At 32.5% G+C, this 19,259-nt stretch overlaps 1 protein-coding gene across 1 annotated transcript in view; it reads right to left on the reverse strand.

The window, feature by feature from the left end:
* ITGA2 (integrin subunit alpha 2) overlaps positions 1-19,259 on the reverse strand; it is a 148,418-nt gene that overhangs the window by 18,338 nt on the left and 110,821 nt on the right. The window contains exons 18-27 of the mRNA XM_074282541.1: positions 18,988-19,098; positions 18,738-18,820; positions 18,072-18,213; positions 12,359-12,451; positions 11,594-11,670; positions 11,412-11,495; positions 6,525-6,627; positions 5,012-5,122; positions 1,965-2,069; positions 547-660 (exon numbers count right to left, since the gene is read on the reverse strand). Coding sequence (XP_074138642.1) covers positions 547-660; positions 1,965-2,069; positions 5,012-5,122; positions 6,525-6,627; positions 11,412-11,495; positions 11,594-11,670; positions 12,359-12,451; positions 18,072-18,213; positions 18,738-18,820; positions 18,988-19,098 — 1,023 coding nt within the window. The remainder of the gene's footprint in view (positions 1-546; positions 661-1,964; positions 2,070-5,011; positions 5,123-6,524; positions 6,628-11,411; positions 11,496-11,593; positions 11,671-12,358; positions 12,452-18,071; positions 18,214-18,737; positions 18,821-18,987; positions 19,099-19,259) is intronic.

The raw sequence follows: 19,259 nt of genomic DNA on the forward strand, positions 1-19,259 counted from the left end.
AACAGACTGATAATTTAATTGGCATATAGAACTCTAATAATGAACCCCCCCCTCCTAATACAAGCCAGTGTCTTCTTTGCAACTTGTGCTCTTATAAAGCTACCTAGACTATCAGGTAGTTAAATGACACAGCAGACTATATGTGTCAGGGGTGAGGCTTTGAACCCATATCTTCTTCGCTTGGAGTCTGGTTTTTTGTTAAGTACGTCAAGCTTCAAAATAAAAATGAAGAGAGAAAGACTCTATGCAGTCATGGACTGATTAAATGCAAACTGCTTTTTAGTGGAATTCAACCCTTTCACTACCCTGCAGTCTTATTAAAAAGGTGGGCAGGATATGCAGTCTCCAATATTCCTTTAGCCAATTTATTTTTCAGTCTACAGAAATAGAAAATCAGTGCCAATCAGACTCTGAATTACTCAAAGTACTATGGTCATTATTAGCATTAATGCTTTTTATACCAAATGGAGAATCCTCTGATACTGGCTTTCTATCTCTGCCTATTTCAACCTTGCTATTTATGCTCAAGAAACAATAAATGCTCACCGCTGCAAAAGTCCCATTCCAGATTCTGGTAGACACATTCACAAAGTATTCTTCTTTCATTCTGAGTTCTCTCAGGTGGCAGGTGATTTTACTACATGATGCAGTTTTGCAGTTCTTTGAAGTTGGAAGAGTTCATATTAAAGAAAAGAGATTTAGTACGACTTCTGAAAATAATTGCTGAAAAGTAAAATGGTTGGTTGAATACATCCAGATACTAGCCAAAATTTATGTTTGAATATTTATGCACCAACTACATATAATTCTAATTTGAAGTAGTCTGAACATAAGCCACTTAACCAGTATAGTTATAGGCATTTTTTGAAACAAAAATATGTAGAGAGCTAGTCAATGAAAAATATAAGCTGAATTTGGGTTTTATACAAACTAAATTTCTAAGGAAAATATGACAATTCAGATAACTTTTCAAAAATGTATGATGTTTAGATTGGTACTTCTCAAAATTTTTTTCTATGATATTTCATTCTTTCTTTCCCCATGATCTCCTGGTACCACCTCCATTTTTTATATCTAGAAAGATTTTCAATTTGTTAATTAAGAAAAAGTTATGTTAATTTTTTTCAATTTCAAAAAGCACAATAGGAAAGAGCTACAGAGAGTGGATGAAAATGTGAAGAAAACAAGTGAGGATGCCTAATAAATCAAACATGGTGGTAAAGGGAATATCTGATGATATGTGTTGATAGATAGAGAAATATACCATGAATGCCAAACAACCAAATTTCTTCACTTACCAGTGACTCATAAGCACTATAAGAAGTCTGGACTTTCAGCTTATAAAAATACAATTTTGTATATAAAAGTCCATGTATTTTTGGTATTCCCATTAATCAATGAGTTCTTTCTAGAACTTCTACTTTGGAAATGGTTTCAGACCAGCTATTTTTCATTCTTAGGACTTCACCACCATGCTCCCACTCTTTATTATAAATTGTCTTGCTCCCATTAGAATGCAATAAGCTCCTTGAAGTCAGAGATTGTCCCTTTTTTCTTTTTGCTTGTATCTGTATTCTCAGTGCTTAGCACAGTAGTTGGCCTTCAGTAAGCACTTAATAAATGCTTCTTAATAACTTCAAGACATATGAAGGTAAGATGAGTTAGGTTCCAAATGATCTCAATTTGGGCATATATATGTATAACCAAAAGCACGAATCACCTTCTTACGCTAACTGGTAAATTAAATCAATGAATGATTTTAACTATTTTCTCTCCAAACTCCAACTCATAATAGCTTTAAGGGAAAATATATCATATGATTATATGGTATTGCATGGCAATATATGTTTATTCACTATTTATAAATGAATAGAAAAGAACAATCGTCTAGGAAAAAAGAAAACTAATACATATGTAGAAGCAATTATAGTTCTTAAATAATCACCTTAATATATTCTACTCACCAATTCTTTAATATCTCGGAAGTTTTCTTTCTTAAAAGACAATGAGTAAGGTGTTTCTCCTATTTTTAGTGGATTTATTTCTGCAGTACAGCTGATATCACTTTCCTAGAAAGTGACACAATCACAACTGGTAATTCAAACTTACAAAGCAAAAGCAAATAATTTTCATTAAGACTTTGTGTAGAAAAGCTTATAAGGGAAAAGGAGGCCAATTGGGGGATGGGAAGAGGAGGAAAAGAAAGAGTTATTTGTTAATCCTTGATGAAGAGTACATAGTACAAATATCAAGAAATTAAGAAATAGTTCTTGAACTGAACAGATAGTCTTGGGTCCCACTATTATGCTGTCTTCAGCCTGTTCTTTGTTAACCTTTCATCCTCAGCATAGTATGAAGGAAGTTTGTACAAAGTGTAGCACTGGCTTTCTTTCATGTAAGCTAAGAAATTTCAACTAACACTACCATGATTAGCCAAATACTTTTTAGTCAAAATTCTAAGATTCAGGTTTTCCTATAAACCCACAAAATAATGTATCTTACATAAGAAAACACCATTTAGCTTTTGTTTGTTTGTTTGTTTGTTTGTTTTTGGAAATAATTGGGATTAGGTAGCTTGCCCAAGCTCACACAACTAATAAATATCTGAGGTCAAATTTTAATTCAGGTCCTCCTGATCTAAGGGCCAGTGCTCAATCTACTGTGCCACATAGCTGCCTCTTGAAAATACTGTTTTAGATATAACCAAGTACATAATAAGAAATATGGAATCAGAAAGGATCCCAGAAGTCATTTTATATATAAAGGAACTGAGGGACAGAGGAGCTGAATGACTTGTTTGAAGACACATGGGTAGCAAGCACTAGAAGTGAGATTTGAACCTGTCTTCAGACTTTTGAAGCAGTGCAGTTTTCATCGAATCACAATGCCTCTCCAAACTATTTGCTGTTAAATAACTAGAATAATGCTATTAATAATAATAAGTACTAGCATTTATGTAACCTTTTAAAGTTTACAAAGAGCTTACTATATATTTTTCTCATTTGACAATAATCTTGTAAAACAGATGCTATCATATCTCTATTTTACAAATGAAGAAAGTTAGGCTGAAACAATTAAATGACTTTAAGTCAAACAGCTACTCAATGTCTTAGGAAAGAATAGAACTTGTCTCCAATTCTGATGATCTACACCCTTTGTAAATGAGACAGGTTGAGCCAAGTAGAAGTTTAAGAATTAGCCAGAAAGTAGCATCTGCCATGTAGTCTAGCTGAGGAGATCTGGAATTCTCTATATCTCCCTTATCATTCAATTAATTCACTTTCCTTTTTATAAGATTCTGACAGAGTCAAACCTATTTGCAGCAAGGATGTGGGAGGTTTGGAATGATTTCTACACTCTTTACATTCTTAAATATTGGGTTTCAATACCATATTTCCAAGGTCTCTTTTGAACATGAAATTCATTTCTAGATAATTAGCATTCAGGCTACTTAGATGGTACTAGTCTCCTGCTCAAACTACATACACATGCTCCAATATTCGAAGGCAGTATACTCTAGTATCTAGAAGATTCTATACTAGAAGAAGATAACGTTTTCATCTATCCATTGAGTTATCTTTTTTCTTCCTCAAAGACCTAGAATAAGTTATCTATTTGTGGTAATATGAACTCCATGAAGAATAGTGAGAGAAATATTTATTAAATAAGAAATTATTATGGAGATCCCTGATCTTTCCCCAAAATTTACCCCACCTAGACTGTTTTATCTGGATAGAGTTGTTGCCTCATCCAACCTAGAAAATCTTGCAAAGAATTGAATCTATGGCATTCTAGCCAATTGTGTACCAATCTGATAGGTCTGACAGCCCAAAGCTGGGAGTGACTTAGGAAGAAAATACATGACCAAAGTTATGTCTCCCCATTCCTTCATTAAAATAAGCCCATATCTTATTATATTTATTCTCTTTCATACTTATCAACCAAAGTTGAGTGTCATCCTCAGAAATACCCAGTCTTTCAAAGATAAATAAGCATTGAATATGTTCCATAAGAGGTCTTTGGCATTCAAAAGTGCCACTGATCCCTTTTATTAATTATTGCTAGCTTGATTAATAAAATTATTAATTACCTAGAAACTATGTCTCTCAAACTTTTAATATGTCAAATAGAGAGGAAACACAGCATGGTACAAAGAATATTATATCTGGAGTAAGGAAAAATATGGATTTTAATTCTACCTTTAACACTTTGCAATTATTTAATCATAGGTCAGATTCTCAGTTTCCTTATTAAACAGGAATATTATTTGTACTACTTAACTTACTGGCTTGTTAATTGGAAGAAGCAAGAATAAATGTAATATACAATATAAATGTTGGGTTTCATTGCCACTATCAATCTTAAGATGAGAGTATTGCATTCTGATCTTGCTTGATTTGTCAATAAGCTCAACTATTTCCACTGGACTGTTCCCTTTCAATCCTGATACTTTCTATTTCCTAGTCCTTTATAAATATATATGCATAATATAACATAAAGTAATATAATACTAATATAACAATATAAACCTAATGTAATATAATGTAAAATAACATATACTTTTGTAGTAAACATGTAAACATATTTATATATGGTAGATGCTTACTAACTGCTTATTACTTCACAGAGTACACCACAAAAAAAATCTATCTATGGGTATCTTATTAGTATATATAGTACATATAGATAGACAGACATAGTAGTCAGAGACCCAGTGTAGAAGCCAGGAGAATTTTGGTTCAGATTCTTTGGTCATGTGACCATCATCAACTCACTTCATCTTTCTGGGATCTAAATAACTTTCTAAAACTAGGAATTGCAAATAATATACCATTCTTCATTGGTAAAGTAAGTTCCTTATCTGCAGTTTCCCTATACTAATGAAATCACAGACCCATTCTCTATCCCAAAAAGCATTTTATCTTTTTTTTTTAATTTAAAAAATTGCTCAGCTTGGATTTTGTATTCATATTGAACTGAGGATATAGTAAGGTATATTTGGACTAGTCACCTGTGCTACATGCACTCCTGTCAAGTACATCAATGCATTATTTTCTTTGGTGTATTGAGGAATGGTGATGTTTATAAAAGCCATGGATACTGGAATGTTTCCCGTTGTGATCTACATTAAAAAAAAAAAAAGTTCTGTGATTGACCACAATTGATCTAATTAGCAAAACACAACATAAAAGTAAATAATGAGAATAATTCCAAAAGTCATATAGAACAATTGGTCTTACTGCTTTAAAGTTATCACATATCATATATAACCATGTCTACACATTACTTTTCCAAAGACTTTAAATCCATTAATTATTCATTGAGAACAATGCAATGATAAAACAAAGCAAATATATGACATATAGATTTTTATAATATAATAAATTATAAACTAATATAATAAGAGAATTAAAGGAAAATATTGTCTCCAAAGTCTTAGTGTAGTTTTAATCTTAAAATACTACTAAAATTACTATAAAAAGTAGTAATATATAATAATAATAATGTAAAATGATTTACAATAGCCTTAATATTATGTAGAAGACAGCTATATGTTAGTTTAAAACTACACTAGTATTTATATCTGCTTATGATTAAAATATAAATTTCAGAATAATGACAGAGGTAAAAACTTGTCAATGACCTCATTCATTCTACTATCTTTCTATCCCTGTATTTGTTTATACATTTTTTATATAGTTGATTAAATGATAATTAGTGGATCATTTAGTTCCCTTTCTTTGAATAATTTCATAAACATTTTTCTTATATGCTTTAGTCCTCATGTCTGTCATTCTTAACTGCATTATTAGATTTCATAACACTAATTACCATCATGTGATCAGCTAGTCCTCATTTGTCAGATAATTTATTCAATATTTTTTAGATGACAGAAACTGGAACACAAGTCAAAGGTCAAAGTCAGGATTAAAAACTAGTTTAAAATTTAACATTCAAATTCTCCTAATTCATAAAATAATATGAGTTTTGAGTTTGTTGGAAGCAGAGGAATGGTATGTGATTGGTTTCTGGGATCTATAAAATGAGAGTTTTTTTGGGTTGGTCTTTCTTATTACTTAATTGGTGACACTTGTTTGGCTACTAATGAAAAGGAAATCACTATAAAAGAGACTTTGAAGGAGTCTACATTTGTGTATAACTGCAAAGTTTATTACAAACAGAAGTGGTATCTAGGCATTAATGAAGTTGCTTTTCTAACACAGACCCAGAGTCTGACACAACAAAAAAAGAACCTCCAGTAGAACTGGAATATACATACATTTCCTTGAGAAACACTGAATTTAAATTCTAAAACCACAATTTCCTCTTAGAGCATATATACTTACACACAATTCTGTGTCCTTAATTTTGGTCCTATCTACATTCTTTTAATTTTATTTACAATATGGTCTTTTATCTGATATTTTTAAGGCTTTAAAAATATTATTTGTTTTAATGTTGTTGCTATTGTTTACTCCCTACCATTTTCCCTTTGCTTTTCCATACTCAGTCACCTTACTCACCTTAAGTGAAAAACTGAAAACAGGACCAATTTCATCAAAATTTTTCACAGTGGAGGACACATTGCCATGAGAAAAGACTTCATAAAAATTGATATTGGTAGACCTGTTGAGTGAAGATTTTAAAACCAGATATTGTATTTAATGGTTCATATTGAAACTTTACTTTTTTTCCCCTAAATCTTTCCAAGGTCAAATTAATGCTACAAAATATCTTTTAAAAATAGTGCTACTGTTCCAGTATTCAAGGAGCTTTATAGATAAATGAAAAGCAAATTTTTTTAGAGTCCATTGTTACTTTATTTACAAGACTTACAATTTAGGACTGAGGAAACTTCTTTTGAAATGACTGCATCTTCATCATATGCTTGCTAATTTCTTATTTAAAATTTTATTCTGATGTAAATTGAATGAAAGAAATGTGAATTTAAAATTATAGATTTTAAAGCCAAAAGTAATTAGAGATTACCTTACCCTTTGAAAACAAAAGTGACAAGAAATTAAATGATATATTCAAGATCATATAATCAGTATCCCATTAGGGACCAGAAAAATCTAGAGCTTGTAATTCCCAAGCCTAGCATATCTGGTATTCTACCACATTATTTGCCTTTAATACCATAGTCTTATAGTATTAGCATCTAGAAGCTCTATTGGAGAAGTTAATCACGTTAGGCCACTGAACAAACATAGTGCTAGCACCTACTTTACAAAATTACTATGTCATTGTAGAATTCTGCATTAAATGTTCCATCAGTAAATATATCTGAATCCCATGATACAATGGGAAGAACCCAGAGATCCGGTATCAGAAAACCTGAGTTCTAATTTCTGCTTTTGGGTCAATACACAAATCAAGCTCTTTTAAGCTCTTTGGATCTCAGTTTCCTTATCTGTAAAATGATTGGGTTAGATTAGATGACATGTGACATCCTCTCTAATACTAAATTTATCTTCTGATTACTCCCTGTGAATGGATAAATGATCTTTCTAACTATAAAGTATGTGGCTTAAAACATGTTTCCAAAGAATATTAGAGCTGGAAAGAAGATTAAATATTCAATTAACAGATGAGAAAATGGACCTAGAGAAGAGAAATTTTTAAAGTCATACAGGTAATAGCAAAGGTAGTATGTAAATCCAAGTTTCCCAATACTCAATAAAAATACTATTGGCATGAAAAATAGCCCTCCAAAACTCAAGGAGTAATAGTGTTCTACTATATTAATTTTTCTAGTATTCATTTCAGGGTGAATGTAAGTTGGAACTTACGTCCTCATTCCTCTTGTACTAGAGCAGAAATTCTTATTTTTTTTTCACTTGATAGTATTTTATTTTTTTTCCAATTACATTTTAAAATAGTTTTTAACTTTTGCAAGATTTTGAGTTCCAAATTTTCCTCCCTCCCTTCCCTTCTACCTCCCCGACAGCAAGCAGTCTGATAAAGGTTATACATGTTCAATCATTTTAAGCACATTAGTCATATTATGAAAGAAAAATCAAAGTTAAAGGGAAAAACCATGAGAAATATAAAACAAAACAAAAAGATGAAAATAATATGCTTTAATCATCCTTCAGTCTACATAGTTCTCTCTCTAGATGCAAAAGTCATTTTCCATCCCAAGTCAATTTGAATTGTTTTGGGTCACTGTATTACTGAGAAGAGTTATGCCTGTCATAGTTGTTCATCACTATCTTACTATTATTGTATACAAAGTTCTCCTGGTTCTGCTCGTTTCAAAGATAGTCTTAAACTGGCTTCCATTAACATTTGAAAAGATATTTGATGATTGCATTTCAAAATGTCAATATTTGGGGGCAGCTAGTTGGTACAGTGGATAGAGCACCAGCCCTGAAGTCAAAAGGACCTGAGTTCTAATTTGACCTCAGATACTTAACACTTCCTAGCTGTGTGACCCTGGGTAATTAACCCCAATTGCCTCAGCAAAAACAAAAAAAAAAAGTCAATATTTTGGATTTGTTAATGCTTTTCAATATTTTTATAATTGTATTTCAACATAATTAATGTCTTTGTAATCCTAAGTATTTTATTTTATGGATTTAAAAACATAATTCTGAGAATGAGTTTATAGTAGATATTATCCATGGGGCCTAGAACCAAAAAATAAAGGAGATTAAGAACCTCCAGCAGAAAAGACTAGTCTTAGTTCCAGGTCAAACTTCGAGAATTGGGATCTAGACTAGGATTTACTCACATTGGGTTATAAGTTTCTTCTATGGTGAGCTCAGGATGCTCCTAGAATAAAAACCTCAGGTTCATTATTGTTCTTTTCTCAACTATAAATAATTTTTAAAAAGTGTCTATAATTTCTAGTTAGGCAACTTAATAAGGTTCTCTTTCTCTAAAGCTCTGGAGGGCTGATTCAAATCTGAAGATACATGTGTGTATGCATATTAACTTTAATAGATATCATGTTTTAAAGTTTGTAAAATGCTTTTATTATGAGATATCCACGAAGCAGGTATGTTTAGGAGACAACATATTACTGTGGAAAGAGCACTGGACCTAGGTTCAAATTTTAGCTTTGATGCTGAATATATGTATAATCTTGATAAGTATTTTATCTCCTTTGGTCTCAACTGATTAATCTGTAAATTGAGAAGATTGAACTATGTCCAGCCATCTGAGGTCTTTTCTGATTCTAAATCTATGATCTTTTAATTATTTTGTCTTTTTGAGTAAAGAAAACTGAAAGTTTTGCGACTTGCTAAAGGTCAACCAAATATTAATTATTAGATCTGCAACTTCAATACAGGTCTTCTGACTTTAAGACCAGTGCTCTAACCCCCTAGATTTTTGCAAAATTTAGAAGGAACATTTTCTGGCATGGAAAAGATTCTTGTGTCTTTTTTTGGAACTACAAATTTCAACATTCCTTCATTCATAAGGAATTAATTTTATTGGAAGATGAGATTTGTTTGTGATTATAGTTGTCCAAATTACTAAAAAAAGTATTATGAAGAAACAAATATATATCAAATCTATTAATGTGTTTGGATGAGACAAACATTTGCTTGTTATTTTATGTTTGTTTTTGTTATTTTAACTTCTATGGAATAGAAGAAACCCTACTGGGAAACTGAAGATGTGACATTTTGTATTCTTGGAAGATTCCATATTACTTCCATAGAGTGTAAGTTCTGCAACACTGGCCAAATTCTGAATTGGGTAATGATCTACTGCTTTCCTAAGTCCCTGTGGTTTAAAGAAAATTATCCTTTATTTTAGGTTTGTTCCACCTTCAAATTCTCATTGTGAAGTAACTGTTCTTCACAATAACTTTTACTTGAGGGCATTTCAAAATATCTTGCTTATTATATTTAGCTGTGTAATTTCCCTTGATTTCTGGAAAGCAAGAGATTTGAGGAATGTGAATTATAAAGGCAAAGGATATTTTGTTTTTTCTCAAAATGCAGATATTTCTGCCAAAAAATGTTGTTCCAAATACATACACATTTGCATGTTACAATCACTTGAGTATCTTTTTTTTAGATCAAAGATAATAATGCAAAAGCAAGCACATAGGTGGTGATGAGTAAAAAAGAAACTATCGCAACCATTTCCTGTTTAAAAAAAAAAAAAAACTTCTAGGGTAACATTGTGTAAAAAGGTAAGAAAGAAATGAGAACAAAGAATTCATAATAAGAAAGAGATGATGCAGTCAGATTAAAAAAATCAGATGATATGATACCTATTTACCTTGAGAATGATGATACAGTGTCACAATAGCAATATCTACTAAAGATTTCTAAGTGATGAATGCAATAATCTAGACTCTGTTTCCATTTGTGTCCAAGTTTATGATTCATTCATTCTGGGACCATTTCCTCACAGCTGCTCATATTTCAACTTTAAGACTAAATGGCATGCCCTTTATTTAAGTTGGTTTGATTTGATTTTTTTTTCTTTCTCAGCAACCAGATATCTGGCACTTTGGAAATTGGAAAAAAGCAACAATAACTACAACCTCTAGATAGTTGGCTCATAAGATGACACCAGTGGAATTTGCCTTACTAGCTTTGGCGAGGGCTTCCAACTTTGCTAGAAGTTCACTTGAATGTTTGAGCAGACAGTGACCTAGATATTTTATGATGCTACTGACCTAAAGTTTAATGGGTATTGGCTTAAACACATCTGCTGTACGGTCAGGTTGCCAAACTACTTCTGAATGAGATAAGCAGGTGCTATCAACCCACTGAGATTTTCATAATGGGTGTAAGGTTCACTTGATATTATAAAGTTCGCTGTGACTATTATCAGTCAAAATGCTGCTGCCACTGCTCTACAGGTTTCCATTTCAGAAAGAAAAAATAACAATGAATTTTCCCTCAGAGGGAATCTTTGTATGTTTGATCTAAGTTTTGCACTATCATTGCATTTGTTCATTTAGTCATCATCATATCTTCCCTGTCCACCAAAGTGTATAACATAATGTGTTTCCACATTGAAGAATACAATTTTGGACTTCAGGAACATAGATAGTGGCTGCTGGCAATGCTAACATTTCCTTACTCCTTATTGATGTAGTTAGGAGGTGGGAGGTAGCTGGGAGAAACTTAGAAGCATTCTGTCAGGGGTATGAAATATTTATGGGTATAATACCCCTTGAGGTAACATGAGACTAAATAGATCATGAAATCTATAGTGATTTTGTTTCCTATAAAGGCCCAAAAGAGTCACTCAAAATATAACTAGTAGGCAGGTGATTGACTTGGACCTTATAGAAAGTGGAAGTAAATAAGTGTTCACTAATGTGTACACATACACACACACACAAAAAAAAAACAAAAACAAAAACAAAAAAAAACAACAATATGTCACCAACATATCTATTGTCATCTCTACTAAACTTTGTTAACTCTACCTACCTCGTTAAATGAATTTCTGCATCATACAGCAAGGGAATTGTAAAGTTGACTCTATTGTCTGCTTCATTTTCTTCTTGACTTTCACTATTTAAAAAAGTTAGTATGAAAACAATTAAAATGCTATTTTAAATGTATATAGTACAAAACTTATCCACTCCCCTTCACAATTTATTTTATTTCACCTTAAAGCTTGAAAACTGACAAGTGCCATGTTCCGAAGATTTTGGAAATTGAAGTCAAAGTTTATATTAAAAGACACCTACAAAAATAAAATCCAAATAAATAGATAAAGACATAAATGAATCCCAAAGAAGTTCTCATAAACCATTCATTCAGCAAAGTGTTTCACAAAAAAGCAATCATATCCAATTTAATTCTCAACTTGATAAAATGTAGAAATTTGCTGCCTTATCATTCTCTATTCTAATGTATCCTATTTCACTTCACTCTCCATAATTTAGTTCTTGTTTTTGTTTTTTTATAAAGTGGGACTCACTTTTACCACCCTTCAATCTTCCCCAAGTTTACATAGCCATTTTGCACATGTAGTACCAAATAATTTCTTTGAATTTGCCATCTTTACAGTATGTTTGAGTTAGTACAGTACCAGGAGATAAGCTTTGGACTTTTCTGCCTGGCATTTTCACAAGTGGTAGGCAATATGTTTAAATGATACAGTACTCAGACATAGATAGTATATGAATGTAGAAGATACAGATTGCGTGTTACTCCCAAAATCTAGAATACATAAAAAATCCTAATTTTTGCAATTCAAATAAGCATTTAAAGAAAAAAAAATCAACTCAAAATCTTTTATAGAATGGTAAGCCATTTTTCTTTAGTTGTCTTATGAGGTTGCTTATGAACTGCTTAATTAATCAGCATTACTTAATGAACACTTAGGAGCACTGATGCTCTTTGAACTCTAAATGAGATGCCAGGAGTACCTGCTGATCACTCTTGATAGAAGGATAGCCAACATGACAGGTGAGAACTTTCTTGGAAGTATCCAACTGACATGAAATTTCAGTCCCATCAACCTGAAAGGTAGACAAAATAACAAAACACAATGATTAGGTGCACAAGTATGGGGGATTAAAAAAAAAAAAATATATATATATATATATGTGTGTGTGTGTGTGTGTGTGTGTGTATGTGTGTATGTAAGCTTCATGAATCTTCCTTTTTTATTAATAGTTTTTATTTACCAGATATATGCATGGGTAATTTACAACACTGACAATTGCCAAACCTTTTGTTCTAATTTTTCCCCTCCTTCCCCCTCCCTAGATGGCAGGTTGGCCAATACATGTTAAATATGTTAAAGTATAAATTAAATCTAATATATGTATACATGTCCAAACAGTTTGAACCTTCCTTTTAATAATAAAAGGAAGTGTTTTATCCATTTCAAAATAATTTTAAATTTGAAAATTTAGGCTATATGCTAGGAAAAACTTCTTATAACTAAAGATATCAAAGATGAAATGTACTGCTTCTAAAGACAGTAGCTTTGTCATAGGAGGTCTTCAAACAAAGGATAGATGGCTCACTTGTGAGAAATATCACAGTGACGTTTCTTTTTAAGTATATGTTGATTTGTATGGTTCCTATGGTCCCTTACACCTTAAATATTTCCAGGATTTTGTTATTGGTGAGCTTGGGGTTTTGAATTTAGCCTGATCTATTTTGAATTTGCATTACACTGTCTCTGAAAAAAAATTAAATTCATGATGAAGCACTCTTGAAAAGATAAATATGCAAAGAGAGGATAATTTTGAAAGAAGGAATGACAATATCTTAAAATGCTCCAAATCACCAATGATGAGGAATGCAAATCAAAATAACTGATCTTTCATTTCTTGATTACCAAGTTGGCAAATAGAATGAAAATGAGAAATAATGTTGAAGGTGGTAGCGGGTTAGAACTCTGAAAATGTATAATTAAGATTCAGTATAGTTGATAAGATAATAATTCTCTAGCTATTGATGTATTCACTCTAGTCAAGTACATATACTTAAGCTAATAAGGTAATGTGATGGCTTTCCTGACAAGTTGGTGCATGCTCAAGTGTGGTTGGGCATGCTCTGTGTGAGGTAGTGACTTGATTGTACTGGAATATTTAAAGGAGTCACAGAGGACTCCTGTGGCAATCTCAGCCACAGAGAAAACTTCAGGCTCCAGACTCCAGAGGTCAGTTAATATAATGGCCTCTCAGTCAGAGAAGTCAGAGAACATCAACTGCCTCTAAGTTGCCTAGTATCATCCTCTCACAAGAGGAGATACATTCTGCAGGTCTGGGTTGGATCTCCAGCAGCCACTGTCTGGTCACTCCCATGTATTTCAACAGTTCTCTTGTATTCCAACAGAAGGTGATCTATAAAATCAGGCACCCTAATATACTGGTGATGAAACTATGAATTGGTCTAACCTTTCTCAAAAGCAAGAATTTCAGAATAAAAGTTACCAAATTATTCATAGCCTTAAGCCCAGAGATCTAATTATTGATTATACATCCCAATTAGGTCAATGTTATAAAAAAAAGTCCAATATAACAAAATGTTTATAGCTACATTTTTTAGTAGTAGGGGGAAAATGGTGAGAAGCAAAGACCAATCAAAAAGGCAAAGTAGCAGAAAAAAATATAGTTAACTTCCCCCCTACAACTATTATTAAAAATCTGGAAAAGCTATCAGGTTAAATCTTGATTAGGAGGTGGAAGAAAAAAAATCAGATTGAATATTTTTTTTCCAGTCCAGGTTAGCATAAAAAGACAGAGAAACCTATGTAAGCTATAGAGATAGGCCAGTAATGGCCACTTGGAGCATTTTCTTCTCCATGTGCAATGTGCAACAATGGAAGAAGAGATTTCAGATCTGAAACAAAGGGGCCTGACCTTATTTTACAAGAAGAAACAGGTACTATTTGGAAGCTCTGTCACTCATTAACAAGTGCTGGATCACAGATCCAATATGGATGGAAAAGGGTCCCTATGACTAATAACAGCAGTCCAAGCCAAGAAATGAGTCATGTGAATGAGGAAAAATACAGAAGCAGCATTACTGTGGCTCTGTCTCCAATGCTGGTTCTAAAACAAAGGCTAAAGAAAGAAGGCTAGAAAAAAGAGCAAACAAAACAGTTCCTATTAAGACTACAGGAATGCTCAAAACATAAATGTAGAGGAAAACAAGTTCAAAACAAATACAAAGTCTTAAAGAGCAACACAGTTTGGGAACAAATTCAATTAGAATTCTTAGAAGAGATGAAAGAAAAATTTGGATTTAAAGCCAAAATTATTTTACAAATGAAATGAAAGCAGTAGAGGAAATAATTGGAAAATAAACGAAGGTGCTAGGAAAAATCAGAAAGCAAATGAAAAATAAAAGAAGGAATTGGAAAGATAACAAATAACTTGACATAAGAAATATAAAGCTCTACCTAATCAACAGGCTACATGAAAATTAGAATGAACCAAAAGAAGCAATGATTCCAAGAAGCAACAAGAAATATAAAAATAGTTGAAAAACACAAAAAATATATCAAAAACAACTGACCTGAAAAATATGTGAAAAGATGGTTTAAGAATCACTGGACTACACAAATCATTAATAGTAACAGAAATAAAAATCAAAACAACCTTGAGATTTTACCTTACCTTCTACAAACTGATAAAAATATGAAGAGATGGGAATAATCAATGTTGAAAGGAATTATGGAAAGACAGGCATTCTAATGCATTACTGCAGGAGCTGTAAATCAATATTACCATTTTGGAAAATAACTGGAAATCATTTAATAAAGTGACACTCTGTCAGAGATTTGTTATACAGTATGGCTCTCTGGGAGAGGGAGGTAGAATTATACTAGTGAAAATCATGGTGATATAAAATAATTATCTGAAAGTTGTGACTTAAAAATAAATAGCTAAACATACTTCAAGATTTTCCTTTTCTCTTAGAATTAAAAGGACAAAGTAAAAATGGATATAATCCACTAGTTCCCTCCTTAAAGAAATCCAAAATAAAATCTCTAAGAATATGATAAACAACATTCAGAGATTCTTGGTTAGAGAAAAAATACTACAAGTAGCCTGAAAGAATTCACTTACTACAGAATCAATCAGGATTATATACAGTTGTCAATAGTAACTATAAAAGAGTGAAGAGCTTGGAATATAATATTGCAGAAGGTAAAATATAAAGGCCAAGAATAACTTAGAGCAAAGCCCAGCTGCTGGGGAAAAAAATCCATGCAATAAACCTTTAATAAAATAGAGAACTTCCAAGCATTCCTAAAAAATAAAAATAAAAAACCCTACAAGAACTACAAGAAATTCTGAAATATAAACATAGAACTCAAGAGAAACATGAGTGAGCAATGATAATAAACTAAACAAGGATGAATGGTTTACATTTTAATATGATGAGATGATACACATATCCTCTCAAAACACATCATCAGGGACTATAAAGAGAATCTAAAAAGGCAGATAGTTTAGGAAGGATTTTGATATATTTTGATGTACTTTAAAGCTGAAAGGAAAGGGAAGACAAAGTAGTCCACTAAAGGGAAATGATAGTGCAGGATCTCAGCAAGCTAATGGGGAATACAACATGCAAATAATTATATAAATAGAAAGACCAAGATAAGTGTATGTACCTATACATATACACATATGCATGTATATTAGGATTACAAGGTGAGAATTGAGGTTCTCTGGACAGTGACAAGGTGAGAACTCAGGTTGACTTGACAGTTCTCTAGCTCAGACCTTTGGTTGGGGCCTTTAAAGGGAGTTTATACCTTAGGAATTCTAAGAGGAGCAAGTTCATTGGTGGAAGTATTTCCCTATGCCCCATTGAGTTCTCACATGCCTATTCTCTTGGAGAATAAAAGAAGAGCAGCATTGGGTCTGAGAGGATATACTCTGATATGGAGTTGTGATGCCAGGCAGGCTGAAAGGAGACCAGTCTGATTTGGGGAAGGACAAGAGCTGGAGGAGATTCAGAGCTCCCAAGAAACCTGTGCACAGAGGAAAGGATTTTACAAGATCTCCTCCCAGAGAAGGATTATAATTGAGCAGATGACTGGACCCTCACAATTCAAGAACATTACACATGTATATACTTATATATGTATTTATGAGCACATATACTTATATATGTGTATGTATACATAAATATATGTATATGTGTTCTTATGTGTATATGCATAGGCAGCACATATACATACATATATATGTATATGTAATACATACATATATATGTATATGTATGTATATGTAATACATACATATATATGTATATGTATATGTATGTATATATAATGATTCAGAGAAGTCATTAAGAGTTTCTAAGGAAAAGTCTTTTTTGCAGAATATGGGATTTTAGTTGAATTCTGAAGGAAATGGGGGAAGCTGGATGGTAGAGATAAAAAATGAAAGTTCCACGCATGAGAAATGGCCATGAAAGTATCTAACATTGGGTAATGGAGAGTCTAGAGTAAGAAAATGCAAGAAGGAAAGGGTTATAGCCTTATAAAGTACATTAGGGAGTGTAAGGTATAAAATGACTGAAGAGGTAGAAAGGAGGCAGGCAAGTTATGGCTGGCTTTAAAAGCCAAACAGAAGATTTTGTTTTGGATCCTAAAGGTTATGGGAAGCCACTGGAGTTAATTGAATAAGGGAAGACACTGTTGGACTTCTGATTTAACAAAATTAATTTGATATCTGAGTGGGATATGTATTGAACTAAGGGGAAACTTGAAGAAATGATACAAAGCAAACAGCACCAAGAAAGCAATTTGCAAAATGACTATAATGTAGGCACTGGATTCTATTATCTGTTTAGACTTAATTATTTAATAGGATCCTTTTTTCCTTTAAAAATAGAAAGTTTCATTTTGAATTCCCCACACAACCCTCTCCCCCAAAGGAAAAAAAAAACACTGAAAAGGTCAGGGGAGACTCAAAACTAAGTCTAACAAGTTTAAATAAGAAACTAGATAAAAATCATTTTATTCTATCCTTAAATGCATTGGTTAAAGAAAATACCTCAAATTATATCTCTTGCTTTATTTTCCTTTACCCTTGGGGAAAATATTCACATTAAAGTGTGTTTCTGGAACAGTATTCATCTCTATTTGATTAGCAGATTTGGCTTGAATACAAAAAAATGACCACAGAAAGGCCTGTGGTCCCAAAGCTACAAAGCTACAAAGAATGATTCTAAGCTCTATGCATATCAGCCCTTTGATTTAGCAAGTTGAGGCTGAGGCATGTGGGGGGCAGACACAGCAGCAGCACTAGACTGGTGTGCTACTGGGAGTTGGGGAAGTGTAAAATTTCTTGTGCCAAGTTTCAAAGGAAAGGAAAAGATAATTTGTCAGTGAAACAAAAATCTGTCTAGATATGCTGCCAGTTTATATACTAACCTGCCTTTATTAGAGGTTTATAAAATCAGGATCTTTTTATTATTAAGGTGGAAATGCTGCTTTAAATGTGGAAGACAAATCGAGCCACCTCAAGGGCATGTGGAAAAAGAGGGAAGGCTTTAATATCAGACTACAAGAAACGAAGAATTCCCCATTTCCAGGCACAAATGAATAAATGCTATTAGTGCAAAGAAAAGTTAGGTTAGTAAGTGTATATCATCACATACCGATGCAGAAGATGAGGCAAAAAACAAATTTTCTGAAAAAGCAGTAACAATTCTGGTGTTATAAGCACTTTCCCTTTTGTTTTTCAGCATTACTGCAAATGTTAACCTTCTGTTTTGGTTGCTGACAATATATGGCTGTTTTCTGTTAATGAAAATAAAAAAGTTAGAGGAAATGGCCCACTGTATCTCCAAATTAGTCAACCCTGAACATTCAAAGATTTTCCACAAACAGAACTACAAATGTTTTATGAGACTGTAGTACTGGTAATAAAAACTCTGAAGAATAAACTGAATTAGGACTACATTAGATGAGCATGGAAGTAAAATGATGAGAAGTGGCTATGGATTTTTAATTGTCACCTTAAAATAGGCATATCCCCAAGTCTTCCTTCCCCTCACCTTTTTTTTTTTTTTTTTTTTTTTTTTACTAATGCTAGGAACTGAAATCCTATTCATATAGGTATTTGTTCACATAAAAATTAATTATTTATTTTTAAGAGTCATTGAACAATACCTTCTCCAACATGTTTTCTCTCTCTCCCCACCTTTCTTTCCCCCTCCCCTTTTTGCCTTTTCCTCTCTCTCTTCTCCTCTCCATCTGCCTGTTCTTTCATACACTTTTATATACACATATACACACGCACAGAGATTCAAAGTAAAACTTACTGAGTATCTGTTATTTGTTGAACTTCAAGAACAAGATCAGAGATGCAGAGTCCATCATCCCCACAGTCTTTTAAAAAAGGTATCTAAAGAAAGTGAAAATACCATTTCTTTCACAAATACTGTTAAGGGAAACAACTAGATGATTTTGTTATTATTAGTATTGACAATGTGACTACTGGAATTTAATTCATTTTGGTAAAAGACACAATTAGTTTTTTTTAAAAATGGTGAAGGCCAGGCCTCTACTTACACTGAAGTCCTTTGAAGTCTCAGAATACTCTTCCAGAGCAGGACTTGTACCAGGCTTTGCCAAACTGATGTCTACTCGAACATTTAAGGAGTTGACAACATCAGAAGGTTCCTGAAAAACAAAGCTTCCCTTTCAGTTTGAATGTAGTAAAGCAAATAGTCTTATAAAAATAGTTTTGGAATGGTTTTACTCTTGCAAATATAGTCATCTTTCAACTGTGAATATGGGTAGCAAGAGAAAGAGACAGGATGTTGAGGGATGCATTGGATACC

Source organism: Sminthopsis crassicaudata, chromosome 1 (assembly GCF_048593235.1).
Source record: "Sminthopsis crassicaudata isolate SCR6 chromosome 1, ASM4859323v1, whole genome shotgun sequence".
Lineage (NCBI taxonomy): Eukaryota > Metazoa > Chordata > Mammalia > Dasyuromorphia > Dasyuridae > Sminthopsis > Sminthopsis crassicaudata.